This window comes from Gambusia affinis, linkage group LG11 (genome assembly GCF_019740435.1).
Source record: "Gambusia affinis linkage group LG11, SWU_Gaff_1.0, whole genome shotgun sequence".
NCBI classification, from domain to species: Eukaryota; Metazoa; Chordata; class Actinopteri; order Cyprinodontiformes; family Poeciliidae; genus Gambusia; species Gambusia affinis.
This window is the reverse complement of record NC_057878.1, coordinates 4,453,301-4,474,301: the sequence shown is the minus strand read 5'-3', so window position 1 is coordinate 4,474,301 and position 21,001 is coordinate 4,453,301. Positions and strand designations below refer to the sequence as shown.

The 21,001-nt window shown below is 35.6% G+C and overlaps 2 protein-coding genes across 7 annotated transcripts in view; both read left to right on the top strand.

Moving 5' to 3' along the window:
• Positions 1 to 1,218: 1,218 nt before the first annotated feature.
• Positions 1,219 to 6,306, top strand: LOC122839819 (interferon-induced protein 44-like). The gene is made up of 9 exons (XM_044131797.1): positions 1,219 to 1,243; positions 2,043 to 2,072; positions 2,242 to 2,259; positions 2,484 to 2,517; positions 3,267 to 3,474; positions 3,991 to 4,137; positions 4,222 to 4,390; positions 5,381 to 5,481; positions 5,562 to 6,306. Exons 1-9 carry the CDS (start codon positions 1,219 to 1,221, stop codon positions 5,721 to 5,723), a joined length of 894 nt encoding a protein of 297 aa, XP_043987732.1. The 3' UTR covers positions 5,724 to 6,306.
• Positions 6,307 to 6,543: 237 nt separating this feature from the next.
• The window catches only part of LOC122839814 (interferon-induced protein 44-like), an 89,233-nt gene continuing 74,775 nt past the window's right edge, over positions 6,544 to 21,001 (top strand). Inside the window, exons 1-13 of one of the 6 annotated variants that reach the window (XM_044131784.1) lie at positions 6,692 to 6,724; positions 7,323 to 7,374; positions 8,259 to 8,282; positions 8,856 to 8,889; positions 11,821 to 12,028; positions 12,549 to 12,701; positions 12,831 to 12,999; positions 13,396 to 13,496; positions 13,578 to 13,741; positions 13,897 to 13,925; positions 15,102 to 15,119; positions 15,345 to 15,378; positions 16,115 to 16,316. In XM_044131784.1, the coding sequence (XP_043987719.1) occupies positions 8,261 to 8,282; positions 8,856 to 8,889; positions 11,821 to 12,028; positions 12,549 to 12,701; positions 12,831 to 12,999; positions 13,396 to 13,496; positions 13,578 to 13,741; positions 13,897 to 13,925; positions 15,102 to 15,119; positions 15,345 to 15,378; positions 16,115 to 16,316 (1,134 nt within the window). In that variant the 5' untranslated portion in view covers positions 6,692 to 6,724; positions 7,323 to 7,374; positions 8,259 to 8,260. Of the gene's footprint in view, positions 8,283 to 8,855; positions 8,890 to 11,820; positions 12,029 to 12,548; positions 12,702 to 12,830; positions 13,000 to 13,395; positions 13,497 to 13,577; positions 13,742 to 13,896; positions 13,926 to 15,101; positions 15,120 to 15,344; positions 15,379 to 16,114; positions 16,317 to 21,001 lie in introns of all 6 variants that reach the window. The other 5 variants (XM_044131788.1, XM_044131786.1, XM_044131787.1 and 2 more) reach the window with 5 other exon arrangements.

Here is a 21,001-nt window from a genome sequence, read left to right as displayed (position 1 = left end):
CCATATTTTAAAATATTATAAAATACAAAATAACATGTTATCAAAAAACACAGTACTTATTAAAAGTGAACAAAACAAAAATGGTTTTGTCAGACCTGTGAAGACACTGTTGCAGTAATCAATGTGGCTAAAGATAAACGCATGGATGAGTTTCTCTAGATCTGGCTGAGACATTAGTCCTTTAATCCTGGAAAAGTTCTTCAGGTGATAGAAGGCCAACTTTATAACTGCCTTTATGTGGCTCTGGATGTTCAGGTCAGAGTTCATCACTACTCCCAGGTTTCAGGCCTGATCTCTAGTTTCCTCTGTAATAACTGAAGCTTTGTCTCAAAGACGGAGCTAGTGCTACATAGAAATTTTGTACAGCTGAATGGTTGCCATGGAGATTAAAGGATTTCACAAACATGCATGAAAGAATCAAGGCAACACTCCAGAGCAAATTAACCATTAATTGGCTCTTCTTATCAGTCAGATGAGTTACTCAGCGTGAAAGTGAAACCAAAAATATTCTATAAAAACTTGAAAGAATCAAGGCAGGTGCTTTTGATGAGGGAAAACATTATAATATGATGTAAAGCTCAAAAGAGTTGATTTTACATTACACTGCCCCTTTAAATAAAAATATTTTTCTTCAAGACTTTGACTGTGACATATTTTACGTTACATATTATTCCACATGTGCATTCTATGTGCAGTAAACCTGTCTTATGGTATAAGATGGTAGAAAAGATATCGCTGTGCAGAAAGAAGTGAACCGGAGCAAAGTACCAAATGTATTCTTGTTAACCATTAATTGGCTCAGATGATTTACTCAAACTAAAACTGAAACAAAAAAAATCCTACAAATAGGTTTGAACTCTTACTTTCATTCCACTTCAGCAGTCCTCCTTCTCTACGGCTCATCACCTGTTCAGGTAGGTTCAACAGAAAAAATTACTGCAGTTCAGCTGCACTGACTGATGAATTCATGTTTTTGGGAACTTTTAGACAATATATTTAATTTATTTTCTATTTTAATTGTTTGAGCTGGTCAATGTTGGGGTTTGTCTTAGTAAATGCTACAAATAAGCTCTTTCATATTCCTCTGAATAGAAATGCAAAACTCAATTTTACATTTATAGCTTTAAAAGAGCTCCAAACAAAATGATATTAAACAAAAAAGGGGGAAAAAGAAGGTGGAGTGAATAAACCTAACTCTTCATTCTCTCTCTCCCAGTCATGGGGAATCGGCCTCCATCACCTCGTAAGTATCACAGGACTGTTTCACTGAGACACATGTAATATATACTTTAACTTACTGTCAGCTTTAAATCACTCCAGTGAAATAAAGTTACAATTAAAAAATGAGAAATCAACTTATTTCCACTTTATTTAAATATATTTTGAGCCAATATTTAGTTCTATTGATCAAGAATATTTTGGTAACTGTGTTTATATTGATATTAATATCCATTCACATTTTCAGTTTACTTAGCTTACTATTTATGCTATGTATAGGATTACAATAATTATCATTAGAATAAAATCTAACAGGGTCATCTGCAAACAAATAAGTAAATTTAAAAATGTAAATAATTTGGGGTCCAGTACAGCTCCTTGTGGGACCCTGAAAGCAACACTGAGACACTTTGATTTAAACTCACCCATGAGAACAGGACAGAAATCTTAATAAATGTCAGATCTTGTAATGTTTAAATATGATAAAAGTTATCTATGTAATTGTTTTGTGAAAACGTAATCAATAATTAAGATCAATGGGATGATATTCACAATACATGCCACAGAACAGGTGTGACAATCAAGGGGTGGAAATTGTCAACATGTACAAAAATAAAATCTGTCTAATTATTTACAGTAAAATATTAAATGTGCAAGAAAATGATGGGGGAGTGGTATTTCCTTATAAAGTTCACAAGCATTCTTGTAATAGCAGGCAAAATGGTGCAGCAAGTAATAAATGAAGCCTAACAGTATAGCAATCGATTTGAACTGCAACTGCAAAATATTTTTACATGTTTTATTCTGACTGTTTTATCATTCAGGTCCTCAGCCTCCCCCTCAGCCGGCTCCCCGTAAGTACTTTTACTTTTCACTCCCACACAAATGCACTCATCTTCTCACTGAAGAGTTGAATCTGTTTTATATATTACCAACTATTCTATAAACTAAAAGTAAAAATTTATCACTTTTTTAATTAATTTTTTTTGCCTAATTAAACTTCATCTGTTTTGTTGTGTTTAGCTCCTCCACCGTCTCCACGTAAGTCAAACTTATTTATTAAGGCTTTTACAGAGAAAATGTGTTTGTGCTTCTATAATAATAATAATAGCAACTATTATTATTATTATTATTATTATTATTATTGTTTAACTTTGATTGCTTGTGCAGTACCTATGTATTTAATCAAATGCATTATCAGTAGCAAATTATTCTTAGTATTGCAAGATGTTTTTTTAAACATTGTTCTTGATTCTCTGTCACAGTTTTAAGAACTCCATGGAGAGACACAACATGGGGGTGAGTACATTTGTTTCTATCCACCAGCATGTTGCCAATGTGTTTGTTCTTTCTCGTCTTACCACTTTCCTTTTACACAGACACCTACATTCCCCTTATCAATGTCTAGGACAGACTGGACTTTATCCAAAACCATAACGGCCCAAACATTAGAACTCCACATCGTCCTCAAAGTTTGAGAACCAGCATTGAACACAGCAGTGTCCCTTTAAATAATGATTTGTTTACAGTTATGAAACAGGAAAAGCACTGTCAGCACAATTTTTCAGTTCAATTGGAGCCTGGTAGAAACGCCAGTTTTATTATGTATTTTTAGTTTTTGTTCATATTATATACATTTTAAAATACAATGTGAATAACTCTTTACAGAGTAATGTTCTTTTTATTAACTTGTGATTTCAGGGGGGTTTTGGTTTATCATAACATCACTTGATAGTTCATTTACTGTTGTCATATTGTGAGCTCATCATCAATATCTAGAATGATTCCAGCCATTAATACCTTAAAAAAACACTTTCAATTCAATTCAAAAAGACTTTATTTATCTCATAGGGAAATTAAATGATGAAAATGTATATAAATCAATATGAATGTAGCTTAGTCCTTACCACTTTGATTTGTAAATGCAAGTCCAGAACTTGTATTTACAAAAAAATCCAAAAATAGTAAATTATGTCACAAAGCTGAGGAGGAGCCAGAAGTTTATTCTGGCAGATATTATTTCAATTCTAATCTTTATTTCTGTTCAGAGGTGAAAATAAACAGGAACTTCTGCAGTACATGAAGAATTTTCAACCTCAAAATGAAGAAGTCGAAGCCATCAGAGTTTTGCTCCACGGCCCAGTTGGTGCAGGAAAGTCCAGCTTCATCAACTCCGTCAAAAACGTCCTGCAAGGGAGGATGACCAATGAAGCTGAGGCCAGTGCTACAACCTCTGATCAAAGTCATACAAAAATCGTCAGTATAACTTCTTCTTTGATGTTAAAGGCTTATTCTTATTTTTGGGATTTATGACTTCCTATACATCTCTGCTTGGTGGATCAATTAATCTCCACATGGTTCTGTGGAATATTAACTCAGACTTTTAAAAAAAAAGAAAAATGTAGAAATTGCTGTCATTTCTTATTCACCCTCTATCCACAGCAAACATGATTCCTTTATTGGTTAAAGCTTATGATTAACCAACAGAGAAAACATTTGATTTGTTGCAGTTTGAGGCTTTGTGGCGCCGCAAAACAACAGCGTGCTGCGTGACTGGGTGGCCAGCCAGTCCACTAATGTTAGAAACTATCCCACCAAGACTTATGTAGCAACATGTGCAGAATTTTATTTTGCAAAACAAATTTAAGATTAGAATTAAACTATGTATTTTGGAGCACATTTACTGCTGTTCTCATAGTTTTAAATGTATTTGTAGCAGCTACATATTAGCTGTTTACATAAAAACAGCTTTCATTTTTATTTTTCTTTCAGTATAAAACCTATAAAATCAAGAAAGAAGGCAGGGGAAACTTTTATCCCTTTGTGTTCAATGACGTCATGGGTCTGGAGGAAAAAACTGGAGTCAGAGCAGACGACATCAAACTGGCCTTGAAGGGTCATGTGAAGGATGGATATAAGGTACAAATATATACTTTCTTGCTTGACATGGAAAATATTTGTTCGTAGCAATTGTATTGAAAATACATCATTTTTTTTCCACAGTTCAATCCTATATCTTCACTTTCTGATAATGATCTTGGCTACAACTTTTCCCCGTCCATCAGTGACAGAGTTCATGTTCTGGTCTGCATTTATGACGCTAATGCAGTACAAATGAAGCCGTCTGTTTTACAGAAAATGAGGGAAATCAGAGAAGCAGCCAGTGAGCTGGGTAAGAAACAAAAATATATCATAAACATGTGTTCAGTAAAGTAACATAACTGTAAATGCAAATAAGCAAAAGTACTCAAATTTTACTTCATCCGACCCCAATGGCGTGAGGATGTAAGAAAATGGATGGATGGACTTGGGACCTGCACACAGTGCTGAAGCACCAATACCTGGTTTGAGGACCATTGTGTCTCTGTTCTTAATTGGCCAGAAAACTCACCCGACCTTCACTACATAGAAAATCTCTGTTGTATTGTGAAGAGGAAGATGTGAAACACCAGACCCAACAATTCAGAAGAGCTGATGGTCACTGAGATCTTATAACACCTGAACAGCATCACAGACTGATGGACTCCATGTCACACTGCATTGATGCAGGAATCTCAGCAAAACGAGCCACAACAAAGAACTCTGTGCTCTACATGCTCATACTTTTGATGTTCAGATGTTTCGTGGGTTAACATTTCTAAAAATCATTTTATTATATTGGTCTATAATAATATTCAAATTTTCTGAGATACTCAATTTGGGTTTTCATTAGTTTTGAGTTATAATCATCAACATTAAAAGAAGCAGACACTTGAAATATATCTGTAAAGTCTCTGTGTTATGAATGGACATACTGTAATTTTTTTAATGAATTAAGTCAACTTTTTATGATATTCATATTTGTTGACCAGCACCTGTAAGTATAAAAATGTGAAAAAAAGAAATCAGGAAATGCAGCTACTCTCAAACATTTCATGGTGTTTAGAAAAGCTGTAAAATCCATCATGGAAAAGCACCAGGAGAACAAAGGGAGAGACCTTCAACTCTAAAACATTAGTGACATTTTACAGTTTAGTCTTTGTTTACATTATGTCATAGTTAGAACTACAAAGATTTGTTCCTACAGCTCATCTGAGAAGACATAATTTCATGTACTTGTTAAAGTATATTTACTGCTAATACAGTATCAAGATTCAAGAAAAGAAACTCTCTGTATCCACAGGAATCCCTCAGCTGGCGATTCTCACCCACATTGACTCAGCTTGTGGGGAAACAGATATAAATCTGAGAAACGTCTACAAGAGCAAACATTTAAAGAAAAAGGTGAGTCAGAGAGAGATTTATTCAAACAAGAGAAAAAATAATAACTTACTCAAAATAAATGTTTATTTTTTTAAATGTAGGTGGGTGACTTCAGCTCCAGTCTGGGGATCCCACTGAACTGCATCCTCCTAATGAAGAACTACAGTCATGAAACTCAACTGAATTCAGACGTCGACACTCTGATCCTGAATGCCCTGAAACTGATGGTCGACTTTGGAGACGACTACGCCGACAAACTGTGAAGCAGCAGAACAGTTTGTGGGGATTTGCATGAAAATCACAGCAGTAATACAGTTCATATCAGTGAAAAATTATGAGGTGAAATATAGGGCTAATATTAAATAAATATTTAAAAAAACAAACAAAAAAACAAAACAAAAAAAACATCAGTTTGATTATAGTAAGTTTGTTTTTTCTTTAAGTTGGTTCAATTTAAAACATCAATCTGGTGTAAATGTCAGATGTTGCAGCAGACAACAAAATGATTGAAGAAATAAAGATGATGTTGGTCAACAAAGGAGTAGAACAAGGACAAGGCATTAGATCAGGTAGAGGAAGAGGAGTTTTGTAGCATTCATCAAACTTTCCTGTTAGTTTAAAATTGCTAAAGACATTCATTACAACTTAAGAAACCTTAATGAAAGTTGCTTTCTGTGATAGAGATTCAGAGTCAAACATCTGTGTCCTGAGTGAGTAGAGGCATGTGTTGCATTATTATTATTGCTGTAAGCACTACTTATAGCAAAAATAATGTCTCACTTGAAAATATTTTCTTCTGCTATTACTATAAGTTGTGTTAAAATAGACCTTAACTTTTATTATTTTAATTTTAAATGTATTTTTAGTAGCTGTAAGTGAATAAAATTCGGAATTAACAGAAATAAAACCTTGAAAACATAAATTTGTGTGATGATTGATCCAAACATTGTGTTCTATGGGTTCTGAGCGGTTCAGTAGAGCGGGTGGTCTTTGTCCATTTGCTGCATGTCTTCTGTTTCTCTTTTCAACCTTTTTTCTGGTCAAGACACTGCTCATTAAATACGGAGTTAAATTAGTTTCACAATTATTCAAAACTGATTTTCACTCAACATCCTGAATATATCATATAATTCAAGGGTTCTTCCTATAAATCACATAATCTATTAAAACTGAAAGTGAAAGTAAAATCCTTTAAATATCTTTGTACTCGGCTTTTGTTACCACTGTATCAGCTCTCCTCACCTGAAGCACATCAACTTTTCAGGTAGGTTCAGCAGATTAAAAACCTTCAGTACAGCTGCTGTAAACCATGATTTTATGTCTTTGGGTAATTTTAGACAAGTTTAGTTTTGTGTTAGAAACGTTCAGCAAAGTGTCATACCTTTGGTTGATTAGTTGGATTTTGTTTTTTGTGATTCTTAGATGCTCTTTTATTTAGATCTGATATGTTTAGTTTTACTTTGGTTCATAGTGTTTATTTATTCTAGTTAGTCTTAGTTACTCTAGTTTAATCATTTCTTATGTCTATTATTCTTCCCTGTTGATTTATTTTCCAGCTCCCGGTGCACCTTCCCTCACCTCATCTCTCTCTTTCTCTGTCTCACTCTTTTTCTTTCTCTCTCTCTCCTCAGTCAGTCTGTCTCCTCTCTCCCCCTCACATTTGCGATCAGTTTGCTAATTACTCCGGTTCTTTGTTTCAGTAATCAATCTCCCAGTAATTAAGCTCCTCTCTATCAGTCACTCCTTGCTGGTTCCTCCCATAATTTCCCTGTGCTTCCCAGTATTCTCCCAGTGTCTCCTGGCTGAATGTTCCTAGATCTATTTTATATTTCATAATTTTGTCATTAAATCATCAAATCCAGTTGCTGCCTTTGTTTGGAACCAGTCAGCTGGACCCAGCCGAGATTCTCCAAGGTGAGAGTACAAATAACTTTCTAAGAAATATCAAGTTAAAACTAGACAATATTTCCATCATAACCTCACCTTGGGAACTGGTGACTGCTGCTGCTCACGTCAAGACAGTTTTAGACCCAGAATTTTCACTCCTGTCATCTCTTGAATTAATGAACATATTGAAGAGGTTAAGTTCAACAGACCCACTCCTCGTCGGTATCAGCCCCCCACAGCTTTTTTGATTGGTCACCTCATGTCTCCTCATTATTTCTGCCACTGTCTACATGATTCCCAGTTTGCTCCACTTATCACAACTTTAAAACTCATTATTCACACCAGTTTTTCAGCAGCAGCCTCCTTGTCTCCACCCACAGTGTTTAAATCCATTGCCACCTCTCCCACAACCTTCCAGCCTGCTGCAGGACGAGCAGTGGCATGTCTCACTTGCCTGAAGCCACTGCTGGCTTCAAGATCCTCCAGCTTCCTGGTCGGCCTCCAGAGTTTCTTTGTGGGCTTTTCCAGCCTCATGGCCTCCAAAGTTCCTGCACCACCGTCGTCTCCAAGGTTGCTGCTCCTGCATTGCCAGACTGCCAAACTGTGTGCCCCTTCATGATTTTCTGAACTATAGTCTTGTTTTTGTCCTAGCCTTCCTTCTAAGGTCCCTTCCCCCCACTCCGGTTTGGCTTGTTTTTGTGTTTTGAACTCTTCAGCAGTCTGGTATCTGCCTTGAGGGGGCAGTAATGACTCAAAGACTTGCATCCATCCTGAATTCATTTATTTTGTAACTTCTGAAGCTACAAAATAATTATTTCTAATTATTTGTAAAATAATAAAAACAAAACAATATGGAGAGAAAAAACTAACTTTATTCTCACATTTTGTCCCATCGCACATTTTTGACCCAGTCATGGAGGGTAACTCTTCATCTGGTGAGTAACATGGAGTTGCATGATTAAGATGCAGGCAGTTTAATAGGTTGTAAGCTACTTTCTGTTTTAAATGACTTGACATAATTAAATGAAATTAAGCAATTGTTAAACCATTGTAAATCAATATTATAGACTATAATTCTAAACTGATGTGATGAGTAATTGTATAAAAGTATAGTAATGGAAGCATTACTAAATTATCCACAGGGCAAGTTTTTTTATTCAACTTGTGTTTGTTTTCTCATTTACAAACTCAGTATAAGTACAGTGATTATTTCTTTTGTGTATTTTTACTCTCACACAAAAAATAGCTAATCTTATCATATTAATAGTTTTGATTTAAGTAATCTTAACCTTAATCTTAATCAGTTTTTCTAGAGTTGACTCCTCCACATAAGTAACTGAAGTTACATCAAAACAATATTTTTGCTCTTTCATCAATTATCAAATGAACTTTTTGTATATTTTACTAACTGGACCCAAGTTATGTATCAAACACAAATTAAATAGCAAATTTTGGTTGCTTTTGCAGAGCTAATTATTTTAGATGTTGCTCTTTATTTTCTATTACAGTTTTAGCAACTCCATGGAGAGAAATATCTTGGGGGTGAGTAAATTTGCTTTTGTACATCTGTATGTCACCAGTATATTTGTTGCCTTTGCGTCATCAGACAGCAAAACACCCAGTTTATAATTCTGTCAGGCTTGCTTAATGTTTTCCAGTTTGTTTGGAATAAAATATATGAGTAAGTTATTCTAAAGTTATTTTCAGGTTTTGTCAAAGAAAACGGATAAAACAATGTAAAAGAAACAACAGCAGCACAGTATGCGACTCTCAACTGAAAGCTTTAAATGACCAGGACGATCAGACTGGGAAATCTAAACATTAATAAACTTTCATCAACATTTTTTACCAGATCAATATGATCTCTGATCAATCGCTCTCTCTGAATCCTCCAACAGGCGATGTTCTGCATCAGAGCCAAAGATCTCCACAATTACTTGGCTCACCTTTGTGCAGCTACTTTTAAATGTGTGATTATCTACACACCTTTATCACCATAAACCTAATCAAAGCTGTTTGGAGTTAATCTGCTGATCCCACCCCGGTTTTACTTTTTCAGTCAAAATGACATTTACCCATAGATGCATTTCATGCGCTTCGGCGCACAGAGCAATGCATTACAACTTCATGAGACAAAAACTGAGGACAATTATTACTTACATTGGAGTGAGGTTTTCATATCCTTTTATTTTTATTTTCTTTATTTTGTGTGCGTTAGGTTATTATCTGAGGATAGTAACCAGTTTCGTCGTTTACGTTTAAATAATAAAATATTAAAATTATGAATAAACATTGGGTTTGATGCTTGTTGGTCTAAATAACTGAATGTTGTCAGATTTTAGTGTTTTTAGGTGAATTTGGCGCTTTGTAGTTTGATATTGTTCACAGAAAAGGTCTGCGTGGCTGCTGCACATTTTCACACCAGAAAAAAAGTTTGTATATATTTACGCAAACTTTCACCCCTTGTTCATATTCATTCATGTCGACTTTGTGCGTAAAACATGGTGCCGCACATTTTTTGGTGTGTACGCACGCTTTATACATGAGGCCCCTGAACATTAAAAAATATCAAAATCGTGGAAAAGATAATGTATCATTTACAGTGACGTCAGTAACGTGCTACAAAATAACGCGTTACTGACGTCGGACCACTTTTTTCAGTAACGAGTAATCTAACGCGTTGCTATTTCAAATCCAGTAGTCAGACTACAGTTACTTATCAAAATCACTGTGCGTTACTATCTTCTTTTGTTATTGAATCGTATTTCCTCTACTCGTCTTGTCGAGTGACCGACGTCTCTATGCGACAGAAATGTAAACAATGGAGGGAGATGCGCATTTTGTTGGTGGAAAAACTGGAACTATTTTGAGTTTCTGTCGCCAAGTCCGATTATTACAAGCGGCTTTGGGCTTCATTTTTTAAAAGTCGTTTGCAAATTTAATGAGCGGCGGGTTGCGCCTTTTTGGGCTCGTTTTTGAATGTGAAGTTGCTCATTTGGGTTTGGAAATAAGCAGAGACTCATAATAAATCCCAGAATTTTTCCATCATTAAGGTAGTTTTACTCCGTCTCTCCCTGTTCATCATTTCCAGGATGATTCGTCCCGCTGTTTTTTTGTTAATGTCAAGTTAATTTATTACCTCTGAATTACGTCGAGCTTCGCGTTGCGCTCCAGAAAACTGCAAACATCGAGACCAATATGAACAGCGCAATAAACGTGAAAACAGCCACGAATGAACGTGTTCGTAGCTTCCAATCATTATAAAGGCAAGTTAACGCCATTATAATGATTAATATTAAGATAAGTGTCACAAATCTGTGCAGCCATCTGAGTTGTGGAGCTGCAGGAGGAGCTCTGTGCGCTGCGACACCAAACGCAGGGCCGTAACGCAGAACCTGGAGGCTGGGGGGATTTATGGGGAGGGCTTTAAAATCAATCTTAGAGTTTTCCAGACAGTGGACCACACAAACTACTCATGTTTTTTTATTTTTTTGTACTGTTTTTTCTACAATCTCCTCTTCAGTTCAAACTTATTAGTGGAGACACATTGTTGATGTTACCATTATAAAATAGCTGACAATTAAGTATTAACAAAGCTCAATGTGATTTTCACAGGAGGCAGAGCGTTGTTGTTAGCAGCTGCTGAAAGTAACTAAAAGTTACTTTTAATGTAACTTAGTTACTTTCCAAGTCAAGTAGTCAGTAATATAACTAAGTTACTTTTTCAAGGAGTAATCAGTAGTCCAATTAAAGTTACTTTTTCAAAATGAAGCCTATGCGCAAATTCAAACTGGAAGACTCATTTATTCCCACTGGGACCTGTTAATTGAAGCGACCCGCCCACAATCGTCGACCTATCAACGCTGTACCAGGCCACGTCATGTCCCATCATCGACCAAGTCCCAGCTGATAAGGACCGTCATCCATGGCGTCCTTCGTTCTCCAACCAAGCTCAACCCACCACCCCGCCTTCTCCTCCATTCATCCAGTCCTGAGGCCCGCACCCTTTTTCAACCTCCACCACCAGTGGGGGGTGACATTCCTAACAGCTTTGGGAATGCTCATCTGAAGCTCATCGCTAATGCGGCGATAACCGTTATCCCCAGCCGGGCCTGAGCGCCAAAGACTTTAATTCCTGAATGTCAATAAACTCTTCTAATCGTCTTCTTTTCTCCGTCTGAGTCTCTCCAGATTGAAGTAACTATGCCATCAATGATCATTTAAGAGTTTTACTGATTTAAAACAGGATGCTCATATCAATCCTCAAATACAGGACAATTCTGTATTCTCAGGAAAGTCCATCATACCTCGTGATAATTATTGGGTAATCATAACGTTTCTGATAATCAATATTGGCTTCTTCATGACCCTAGCAGAAGTGTTAGTGAAGTCATAAAATCTCTCAGGAGCAAAATGTTTGTTCTGGCAGAAACAGTCATTTTAATTGGAATTTCTATTTTCACATTTTAACAGAAATAAACAGGAACTTCTGCAGCACATAAAGAATTTTCAACCTCAAAATAAAAAAGTCGGAGCCATCAGAGTTTTGCTCCACGGCCCAACCGGTGCAGGAAAGTCCAGCTTCATCAACTCTGTCAACAGCGTCCTGCAAAGGAAGATGACCAATGAAGCTCTGAACTTTGATCAGATCACAACCTCTGATCAAAGTTATACAAAAATCGTCAGTATAAATTCTTCTTTGATGTTAAAGGCTTATTCTTATTTTTGGGATTTATGACTTTTTATACATCTGCTTGGTGGATCAATTAATCTCCACATGGTTCTGTGGAATATTAACTCAGACTTTTTAAAAAAAAAGAAAAATGTAGACATTGCTGTCATTTCTTGTTCACCCTCTATCCACAGGTAACATGATTCTTTTATTGGTTAAAGCTTATGATTAACCAACAGAGAAAACATTTGATTTGTTGCAGTTTGAGGCTTTGTGGCGCCGCAAAACAACAGCGTGCTGCGTGACTGGGAGGCCAGCCAGTCCGCTAATGTTAGAAACTATCCCACCAAGACTTATGTAGCAACATGTGCAGAATTTTATTTCGCAAAACAAATTTAAGATTTTAATTGAACTGATATACGTATTTTGGAGCACATTTACTGCTGTTCTCATAGTTTTAAATGTATTTGTAGCAGCTACATATCAGCTGTTTACATAAAAACAGCTTTCATTTTTATTTTTCTTTCAGTACCAAACTTATAAAATCAAGAAAGAAGGCAGGGGAAACTTTTATCCCTTTGTGTTCAATGACGTCATGGGTCTGGAGGACGGAGATGGAAGAGGAGTCAGAACAGAAGACATCATTCTGGCCTTGAAGGGTCACATGAAGGATGGATATAAGGTACAAATATATACTTTTTTACTTTTAAAAATTTTCTCCTTCTAAAGCTATAATATTTATCTTGCTTGACATGGAAAATATTTGTTCGTAGCAATTGTATTGAATATGCATCATATTTTTTTTCCACAGTTCCATCCTATATCTTCAATTTCTGATAATGATTTTCACTACAACTCTTCCCCGTCCATCAGTGACAGAGTTCATGTTCTGGTCTGCATCTATTCTGCTAATGCAGTACAAATGAAGCCGTCTGTTTTACAGAAAATGAGGGAAATCAGAGAAGCAGCCAGTGAGCTGGGTAAGAAACAAAAATATATCATAACCTTGTGTTCAGTAAAGTAACATAACTGTAAATGCAAATAAGCAAAAGTACTCAAATTTTACTTCACCCGACCCCAATGGCGTGAGGATGTAAGAAAATGGATGGATGGACGTGGGACCTGCACACAGTGCTGAAGCACCAATACCTGGTTTGAGGACCATTGTGTCTCTGTTCTTAATTGGCCAGAAAACTCACCCGACCTTCACTACATAGAAAATCTCTGTTGTATTGTGAAGAGGAAGATGTGAAACACCAGACCCAACAATTCAGAAGAGCTGATGGTCACTGAGATCTTATAACACCACAGACTGATGGACTCCATGTCACACTGCATTGATGCAGGAATCTTAGCAAAACTCTCTGTTTCCACAGGAATCCCTCAGCTGGCGATTCTCACCCACATTGACTCAGCCTGTGGGGAAACAAACAAAAATCTGAGAAACGTCTATAAGAGCAAACATATAAAGAAAAAGGTGAGACATAGTAAGATTTATTCAAACAGGAGAAAAGAAAAATAACTGACTCAAAATAAATGTTTATTTTTTAAAATGTAGATGGGTGACTTCAGCTCCAGTCTGGGGATCCCAATGAATCGCATCCTCCTAATGAAGAACTACACTCATGAAACTCAACTGAATTCAGACGTCGACACTCTGATCCTGAATGCTCTGAAACTGATCATTAACTTCGGAGACGACTACACCGAGAAACTTTTGGGGTTTGTCTTACTAAATGTTACAAATAAGCTCTTTCATATTCTTATTAGTAAAAATAAATGTTAACATTTATAAGATCCAAACGAAAGATATTAAATTATAAAGGGGAAAATGGAAAGTGGAATGAATAAACCTAACTATTCATTCTCTCTCTCAGCTCATTGGAGACTCGGTATACACCACCTCGTAAGTATCACAGAATTGTTTCACTGAGACACATACGGCATAATATATACTCTAACTTAGGTCAATAGGATGATACTCCCAGTTTCTCGCTGTTCTATGCCTGGATAAATTGGTTTTGAGTGACATCACCATCTCATTTGATTTTGTTACTAATAAAGGTTTAATGATTTAGGAATTATCATGAACTGTTAATGCTTTATGAGTCTCCTCAAGGAGTTCTATAATAATTCAGGTAGCAGGTGGGGGATTAAATGTCACATTTGTTTTCTAAAAAGAAATGTACAAACAGTGTACTGTAGCTGGGTCATTTGAGTCGCATTGGTATTATTTCTGCAGCAGTTGTGCACATATTCTGTGTAATACATGCCATAGAGGGCTGCACAGTGGTGCAGTTGGTAGAGCTGTTGCCTTGCAGCAAGAAGGTCCTGGGTTCGATTCCCGGCCCGGGGTCTTTCTGCATGGAGTTTGCATGTTCTCCCTGTGCATGGTGGGTTCTCTCCAGGTTCTCCGGCTTCCTCCCACAGTCCAAAAACATGACTGTCAGGTTAATTGGTCTCTCTAAATTCTCCCTAGGTGTGAGTGTGTGTGAATGGTTGTGTGTCCTGTATGTCTCTGTGTTGCCCTGCGACAGACTGGCGACCTGTCCAGGGTGACCCCGCCTCTCACCTGGAACATTAGCTGGGGATTGACACCAGCAACCCTCCCGACCCCATTAGGGACAAAGGGTGAATAGAAAATGGATGGATGGATGGACACGCCATAGAACAGCTGTGACAATCATGGGGAAATTGCCAACATGTAAAAAAAAAAAATCTAATTATTTACACTAAAATATTAAATGTGCAAAAGAATTTTGGGGTTATTTTCTTATTGCAGAACGTCCACAAGCATTCTAGTAATATTAGGCTAAATGGTGTAGCAAGCAATAAAATGAAACCTATAGTAATTGAAGCATGATTTGAACTGGAAATGCAGCCGGCTCCCCGTGAGTACTTTTACTTTTCACTCTGACACAAAAATGGACTCATCTTCTCACTGAAGAGTTGAATCTGTTTTATATTTTGTCTTAATACACTCCACTTCACAGATTTACCATAAACTTAATGTAAAAAATCTAAATATTTTTTTATTAAAATTTTTGACCTTAAACTTATCATTGTTTTTTTTACTGTTTAGCACCTCCACCATGTCCACGTAAGTTCAGTTATTTATTCAGGTTATTACAGAGAATAAGTGCTTCTTGTCCTGTTTATTTTTATTATTATTATTATTATTATTATTATTATTATTATTATTTGATTGCTTAACTTTGACTGTTCATGCAGTACAATGTATTTAATCAAAAGCATAATCAGTAGTAAATTATTCTGATTGCCAGACTGATTTTTTTCAGACATTATTCTAAATTCTCCTTCACAGTTTTAACAACTCCATGGAGAGAAATAAAATGGGGGTGAGTACATTTGTTTCTGTCCACCAGTATGTTGCCAATGTGTTTGTTGTTCTTTCACATCTTAACAGTGGAGGAGTTTATTAAACACAGCCCATTTTACATTCCCTTATGCAGCCATGAAAACAGTGAACATGTGTTGTTATGTAATGATGACACAAACTTTCCGTTCATTTGGAGCCTGGGTTTGAATGCAAGTTTTAAAATGTACTTTTGTTCTTACTTAATTTTTTTAATATACATTTTAAAATTAATTGTGAATGCCTTCACCATCTTGTTATTAATCTTTAACATACTTGTTCATATATATGTGTATATATATATATATATATATATATATATATATATATATCTCAATGGTTTTTTTTATTTGCTAACTTGTAATCTTCCTGATTAGTTTATTATAATATGGCTTAATAGTTCATTTGCTTTCATCCCATATGTTCTCATTTGCTTAGTTATGCATTAATTGCAACATTAATTTCAGCTATTAATACTTACACATTCAAATACTTTATTTACTCTATTGGGACATTAAATGCTGAAAATCTATATTAATCCAGAGGGATGTGGCTTACTTAGTAGTTGTGATTTTGAAAAGTGTTTTAAAGGTACTCTGTTAAAAATTTGATTTACAAAATGATCCAAAATAAAAACATAAACTGTGATGATGAGGAGCCCGGAGTTTATTCTGGCAGGTATGACTTATGTTGTGACCTTAATTTTTACACCTCAACAGAAACAACAAGGAACTTCTGCAGTACACAAAGAAGTTTCAACCTCAAAATAAGAGAGCCAAAGCGATCAGAGTTTTACTCTACGGACCAGTCGGTGTGGGGAAGTCCAGCTTCATCACCTCTGTCAACTCTGTTTTACAAGGGAGAATGACCAATAAAGCTCTGGCCAGTGCGACAACCTCTGATCAAAGTTTCACAAAATCGGTCAGTATAATTTCTAATATAACGTTGAAGATTTATTCTTATTTTTACACCTGAGCAGCTAAGCGCTGTGAAAGCCTATTGTAACCATTGAATTTATTATTTTTGTTCCGTCAAATGAAACTTTACTTTACGCCGACACCTACATTCCCTTATCAACTTCTCAGACTGACTGGACTTTTTCTAAAAACATCACCCCATTATGATCAATGAAACTGTAAGGATTTCAGTTTTTCTGTTTCTTCATGATTTTGTCAGTTGAGTCTCTGTGTTGTCCCGGCTCCCTCTTGATTGATCCCAGCTGTGTCTAGTTCCCTTGATTACCCCCTGTGTATTTATACCCACCTGTGTTTCTTGTTCTGTGTTGGGTTCTTGTTGAAGCTGTCAATCTGTTTAGTGTTCAGGTCTAGACTGTCGTCTTGTCTGCAGTCAGATGTCTAGTGTGACCCGTTGTTACCAGGTTTTGAGCCTTAGCCTTCTGCTCTAGCTGTGCTGCCTGGACCTTTAGACTATTTGTATGCTAGTGATGGTGAGATGAAGCCTTATGAGGCATTGAACCACTTGAGCCAACTGGTTCAAGAAAGGGTTCATTTCTTGAAGCTTCATCTGCACACGAAACCATCTACTGGCCAGGTGTATAATCACAGCCAGCTGTATCTTAACATGTGTGATGCATTGAATTTTTTTCTATTATGGCTCTTGGGAATGACTTCAACAAAAGGTGAAGAAAAAAGAGACAAAGAGAGAGAAAGAGATATATAGAAAAAAAATATATATATACACAGAGAGAGAGGGAGACACAGAGAAAGGAAAAAGAGAAAATCCTATCCTGTCCCACAGCTATCTGAAAAATCCTAAAATAAAAATTAACTTTAAAACTAACTAACCAATCCTATTTGTAATAGTGAGATTATTAGTAAAAAGTTCAAATTAAATAAATAAAAAAAAAAAAAAAAAAAAAAAAAAAAAAAAAAATCAATAAATAAAGGGGGAAGGGAAAAAAAATCATTTAGATCAATACCTTGCTTATTCCAGAGCAAATCTGCTTATGATGTGTGATGATGGTATTGGAGTTCAAGGTAACTCGAGTTAAATCAGGTGGTGAAAACTCACGTATCCTTAATATTAGAATTAAAATTAAAAATAGGATAGCTGTGGGACAGGATAGGATTTTCTCTTTTTCCTTTCTGTGTCTCCCTCGGTATATATATTTTTTTCTCTCTCTCTGTATACATCTATTTTTTATTTTTCTGTTTCTATCTCTAGATCTGTATCCCTCTCTCTCTTTGCCGCTGTCTTTTTTTTTTTTCCTCTCCCTCTTTCTGTATTTGTAAGGACACTCGGTGGGGACCCGGAAATTCAACCACACACAGGAGTTAGAAAGAAAAAACAAGTTTAATAAAATATTCAGACACTGGTCACTGCTCAGGGAATGGTCATCAAACACAGCACTGAGAAGAGACGGGAGAATACTGGTGATGAACTGATAAAGGAGGGGTAACTTAGAAATGTTCAACTTAACTGACCTGTCATGCAATGAACGGGTGGAGCTGAAAACAAAAGGTAGAATTGGCTGCTGAGGATCCAATGATTCTCTCCACAAGGAGATCCAGTAGGCAGCACACAGGGACTAAGACGAAGATCAGGCAAAGGTCATACACGGGTAGGCAGAGAGAGCAAACTTAGCTTGAGGGGCAGGCAATACTCGGTGGTCGTGAGGCAAAGCTTGGGTCAGGGTCCAGAAATCCAGAATAGATGGGTTCCGACAAAGGCTTGGCAAGGAGGGTCAATCCGTGGACAGAAAGGGGTCAAGAAACACAGAAGGCTTGGAAGAAAAACGCTGGATTTCTACTGGCTCGTGGCTGTTGATAATCTGGCAAGGAAGCTTCTTCTTCTTCTTCTTCTTTTCTATTATGGCGGATCACAAGCAACTTTAAGGTGCATACCGCCACCTACTGTACATGAGTGTGTAGCTGCATTACTTCACATCTATTAAATTCTATTTTTTAATTTTGTATTCTTAAGATAAATAAACAATGCTTTCCTTAATTTGTGAATATCTGTTATGTTTCCTTCATTTCCTAATATACCTTTAAGATTCCATTCATGCCCTATACTTCTAACTATTCTCTTTAATTCTTTCCTTTCGAGTTCATATGACTTACAGTTCATCAGTATGTGTTCTACATTTTCTTTCTCTCCACATCTCTCACATTTATCATTATTTTTCCTCCCTATTAAATAAAGTATGTCATTTAAGTAGGTATGACCTATTCTTAATCTACTTATTATTATTTCTTCTCTTCTGTTTCTTTCATTAATGCTTCGAATTTGAACTGACTTTTGTACTTCATATAATCTTCTTCCTTTCTTATCTTCATTCCACATTTTTTGCCATTCCTCCATTTCTTTACTTTTAATAAGTGATTTCCCTTCCCCTTTCCCAAAAGGAATTAACATTGCTATTTCTCCTCTAAAGCCCTTTTAGCTAATTTATCTGCCTTTTCATTGCCTTTTACTCCTTCATGTGCTGGCACCCAACAAAACCAAACATCAATGCCACCCCTATATAATCTAAATAAAATATGATGAATTTCTAATACCAAATCTTTTCTATTATTTCCTTCTCCCTTGATACTTTCTACTACTGCTTTGGAATCTGTGCACACCACCACCCTATCTGGTCGAATCTCCTCCACCCACTGTAAGCTTAATATAACTGCCACCATTTCTGCTGTAAAAACCGACAATTGATCTGATATTCTTTTATAAATACATTTTTTAAACTCTGGAATATATATTCCTATTCCCACATATCCTTTTAAATTCTTAGAACCATCTGTGTAAATTTTAAGGTAATTATTATATGTAGTTCTTAAATAAATATCAGTCTTTATCCCTATTTCATTTAAATTCCAATCATTTTTCATTATGCTAATTTTCAAATCTACATTAACCTCTGGTATTAACCATGGAGGAATAACGCTAGTTGGATTAAACTGAGCTATTTCCTTGTCCTCCAATCCATACATTTTAATCCATTTCCTAACCATCCATCCAAATCCATTACTTTGGAACTTCACATATTCCCAACAATTTTGTAAGATAATTGAATTCACATTATCATCTATATTACTTTTAATTTTCATCCAATATGCTAAAGCTAGTTTAATTCTCCTCATTTCCAGAGGAGTTTCCCCAGTTTCAATTAAAAGAGCATTAATAGGTGTTGTTTTTATTGCTCCTATACATATACGTAAAGCTCTACACTGTAATCTTTCTATTCTTTGTAATGACGTTTTAGCTGCTGCTCCATATATAATACTGCCATAATCTATTATTGCTCTCATGAGAGCCCTGTATATGCTTAATAATGACTGTCTATCTGCCCCCCAATTATTTCCAGCCACAGCCTTTAATAGATTAATAACTTTTTTACACTTGGTTTCTAATTTATCTATATGTGTTTTCCATGAGTAAGAACTGTCCAACCATAAACCTAGATATTTATATTCTGTTACTCTTTCTAAAGTCTGTCCATATAATGTTATTGTTTCTATATTAATATTTCTCTTCTTTGTGACAACCATATAACAAGACTTGCTTGCTGATAATTTAAAACCCCATTCATAAGACCATTTTTCTACTTTACTAATTGCTTTTTTAATATTTTCTACCACATGTTTAATATTTTTCCCTTTCATCCATATGGCCCCATCATCTGCATATAGTGCAGATTTTATACATTTACCAGTATCATAGAAAATATCATTGATCATAATATTAAACAAAATTGGACTAATTACACTACCTTGAGGTATTCCATTTTCAACATTAAATTCATTTGAATAGTCATTCCCAATTTTTACTCTTATTTTTCTATCTAGCAGAAAATTTGCTATCCAATTATACATTCTCCCACCTATTCCCATCTGTTTCATTTTTATAAGTAATCCTTCTTTCCATAGTGAGTCATATGCTTTTTCTATGTCAAAAAATACTATAATCATTATTTCCTTCATTTTTAAAGCTTTCTCTATGTCATTACTGACTCTAGTTAGAGCATCCATTGTTGATTTTCCTGTTCTGAAACCACATTGGTATCCATTAATTAGATTATTCTTCTCAAGGAAGTATCCTAATCTATTAACCATTATTTTCTCCATCCATTTACTTAAATGAGAAGTAAGAGCTATTGGTCTATAATTATTTGGACAGGTAGGATCTTTACCTGGCTTATTAAATGGTAAAATGATTGCCCTTTTCCAACTATTTGGTATCGATCCTTCTTTCCATATTTTATTAAATAATTTTAATATTAATTTCAGTGTTACTTCCGGTATTTGTCGAAACATAGCGTAGCATAATTGATCCTCCCCTGGAGCTGAATATCCTGTCCCTTTCAATACTGTTTTTATTTCTTTCATGGTTATATTCATATCTAATGTTGACATAGATTTTTGACATTTTTCTAGTGAATTTTTATGATTTCCTAGTTTTTGAATCATCTGCCTTCTATGAGTATCTGTCAAGTGATCACCACTATGAACTGCCGCAAATGTCTCACCTAATAACTCTGCCTTATCTTTATTTAAAACCAAAACCTCCTGTCCTCTGACTAAGGATGGAATATTAACATTTTTCTTTTTCCCCATCATTTTTCTTAACATTGACCAAACATCCTGTAA

What these genes read in the sequence shown, in the direction of transcription:
- LOC122839819 (XM_044131797.1), top strand. Translation starts at nt 1,219, where the DNA reads ATGGGGAATCGGCCTCCATCACCTC. An exon ending in TGGAGAGACACAACATGGGG is followed by an intron (nt 2,518 to 3,266) that starts GTGAGTACATTT and finishes ATTTCTGTTCAG; the next exon opens with AGGTGAAAATAAACAGGAAC. An exon ending in AGAAGCAGCCAGTGAGCTGG is followed by an intron (nt 4,391 to 5,380) that starts GTAAGAAACAAA and finishes CTGTATCCACAG; the next exon opens with GAATCCCTCAGCTGGCGATT.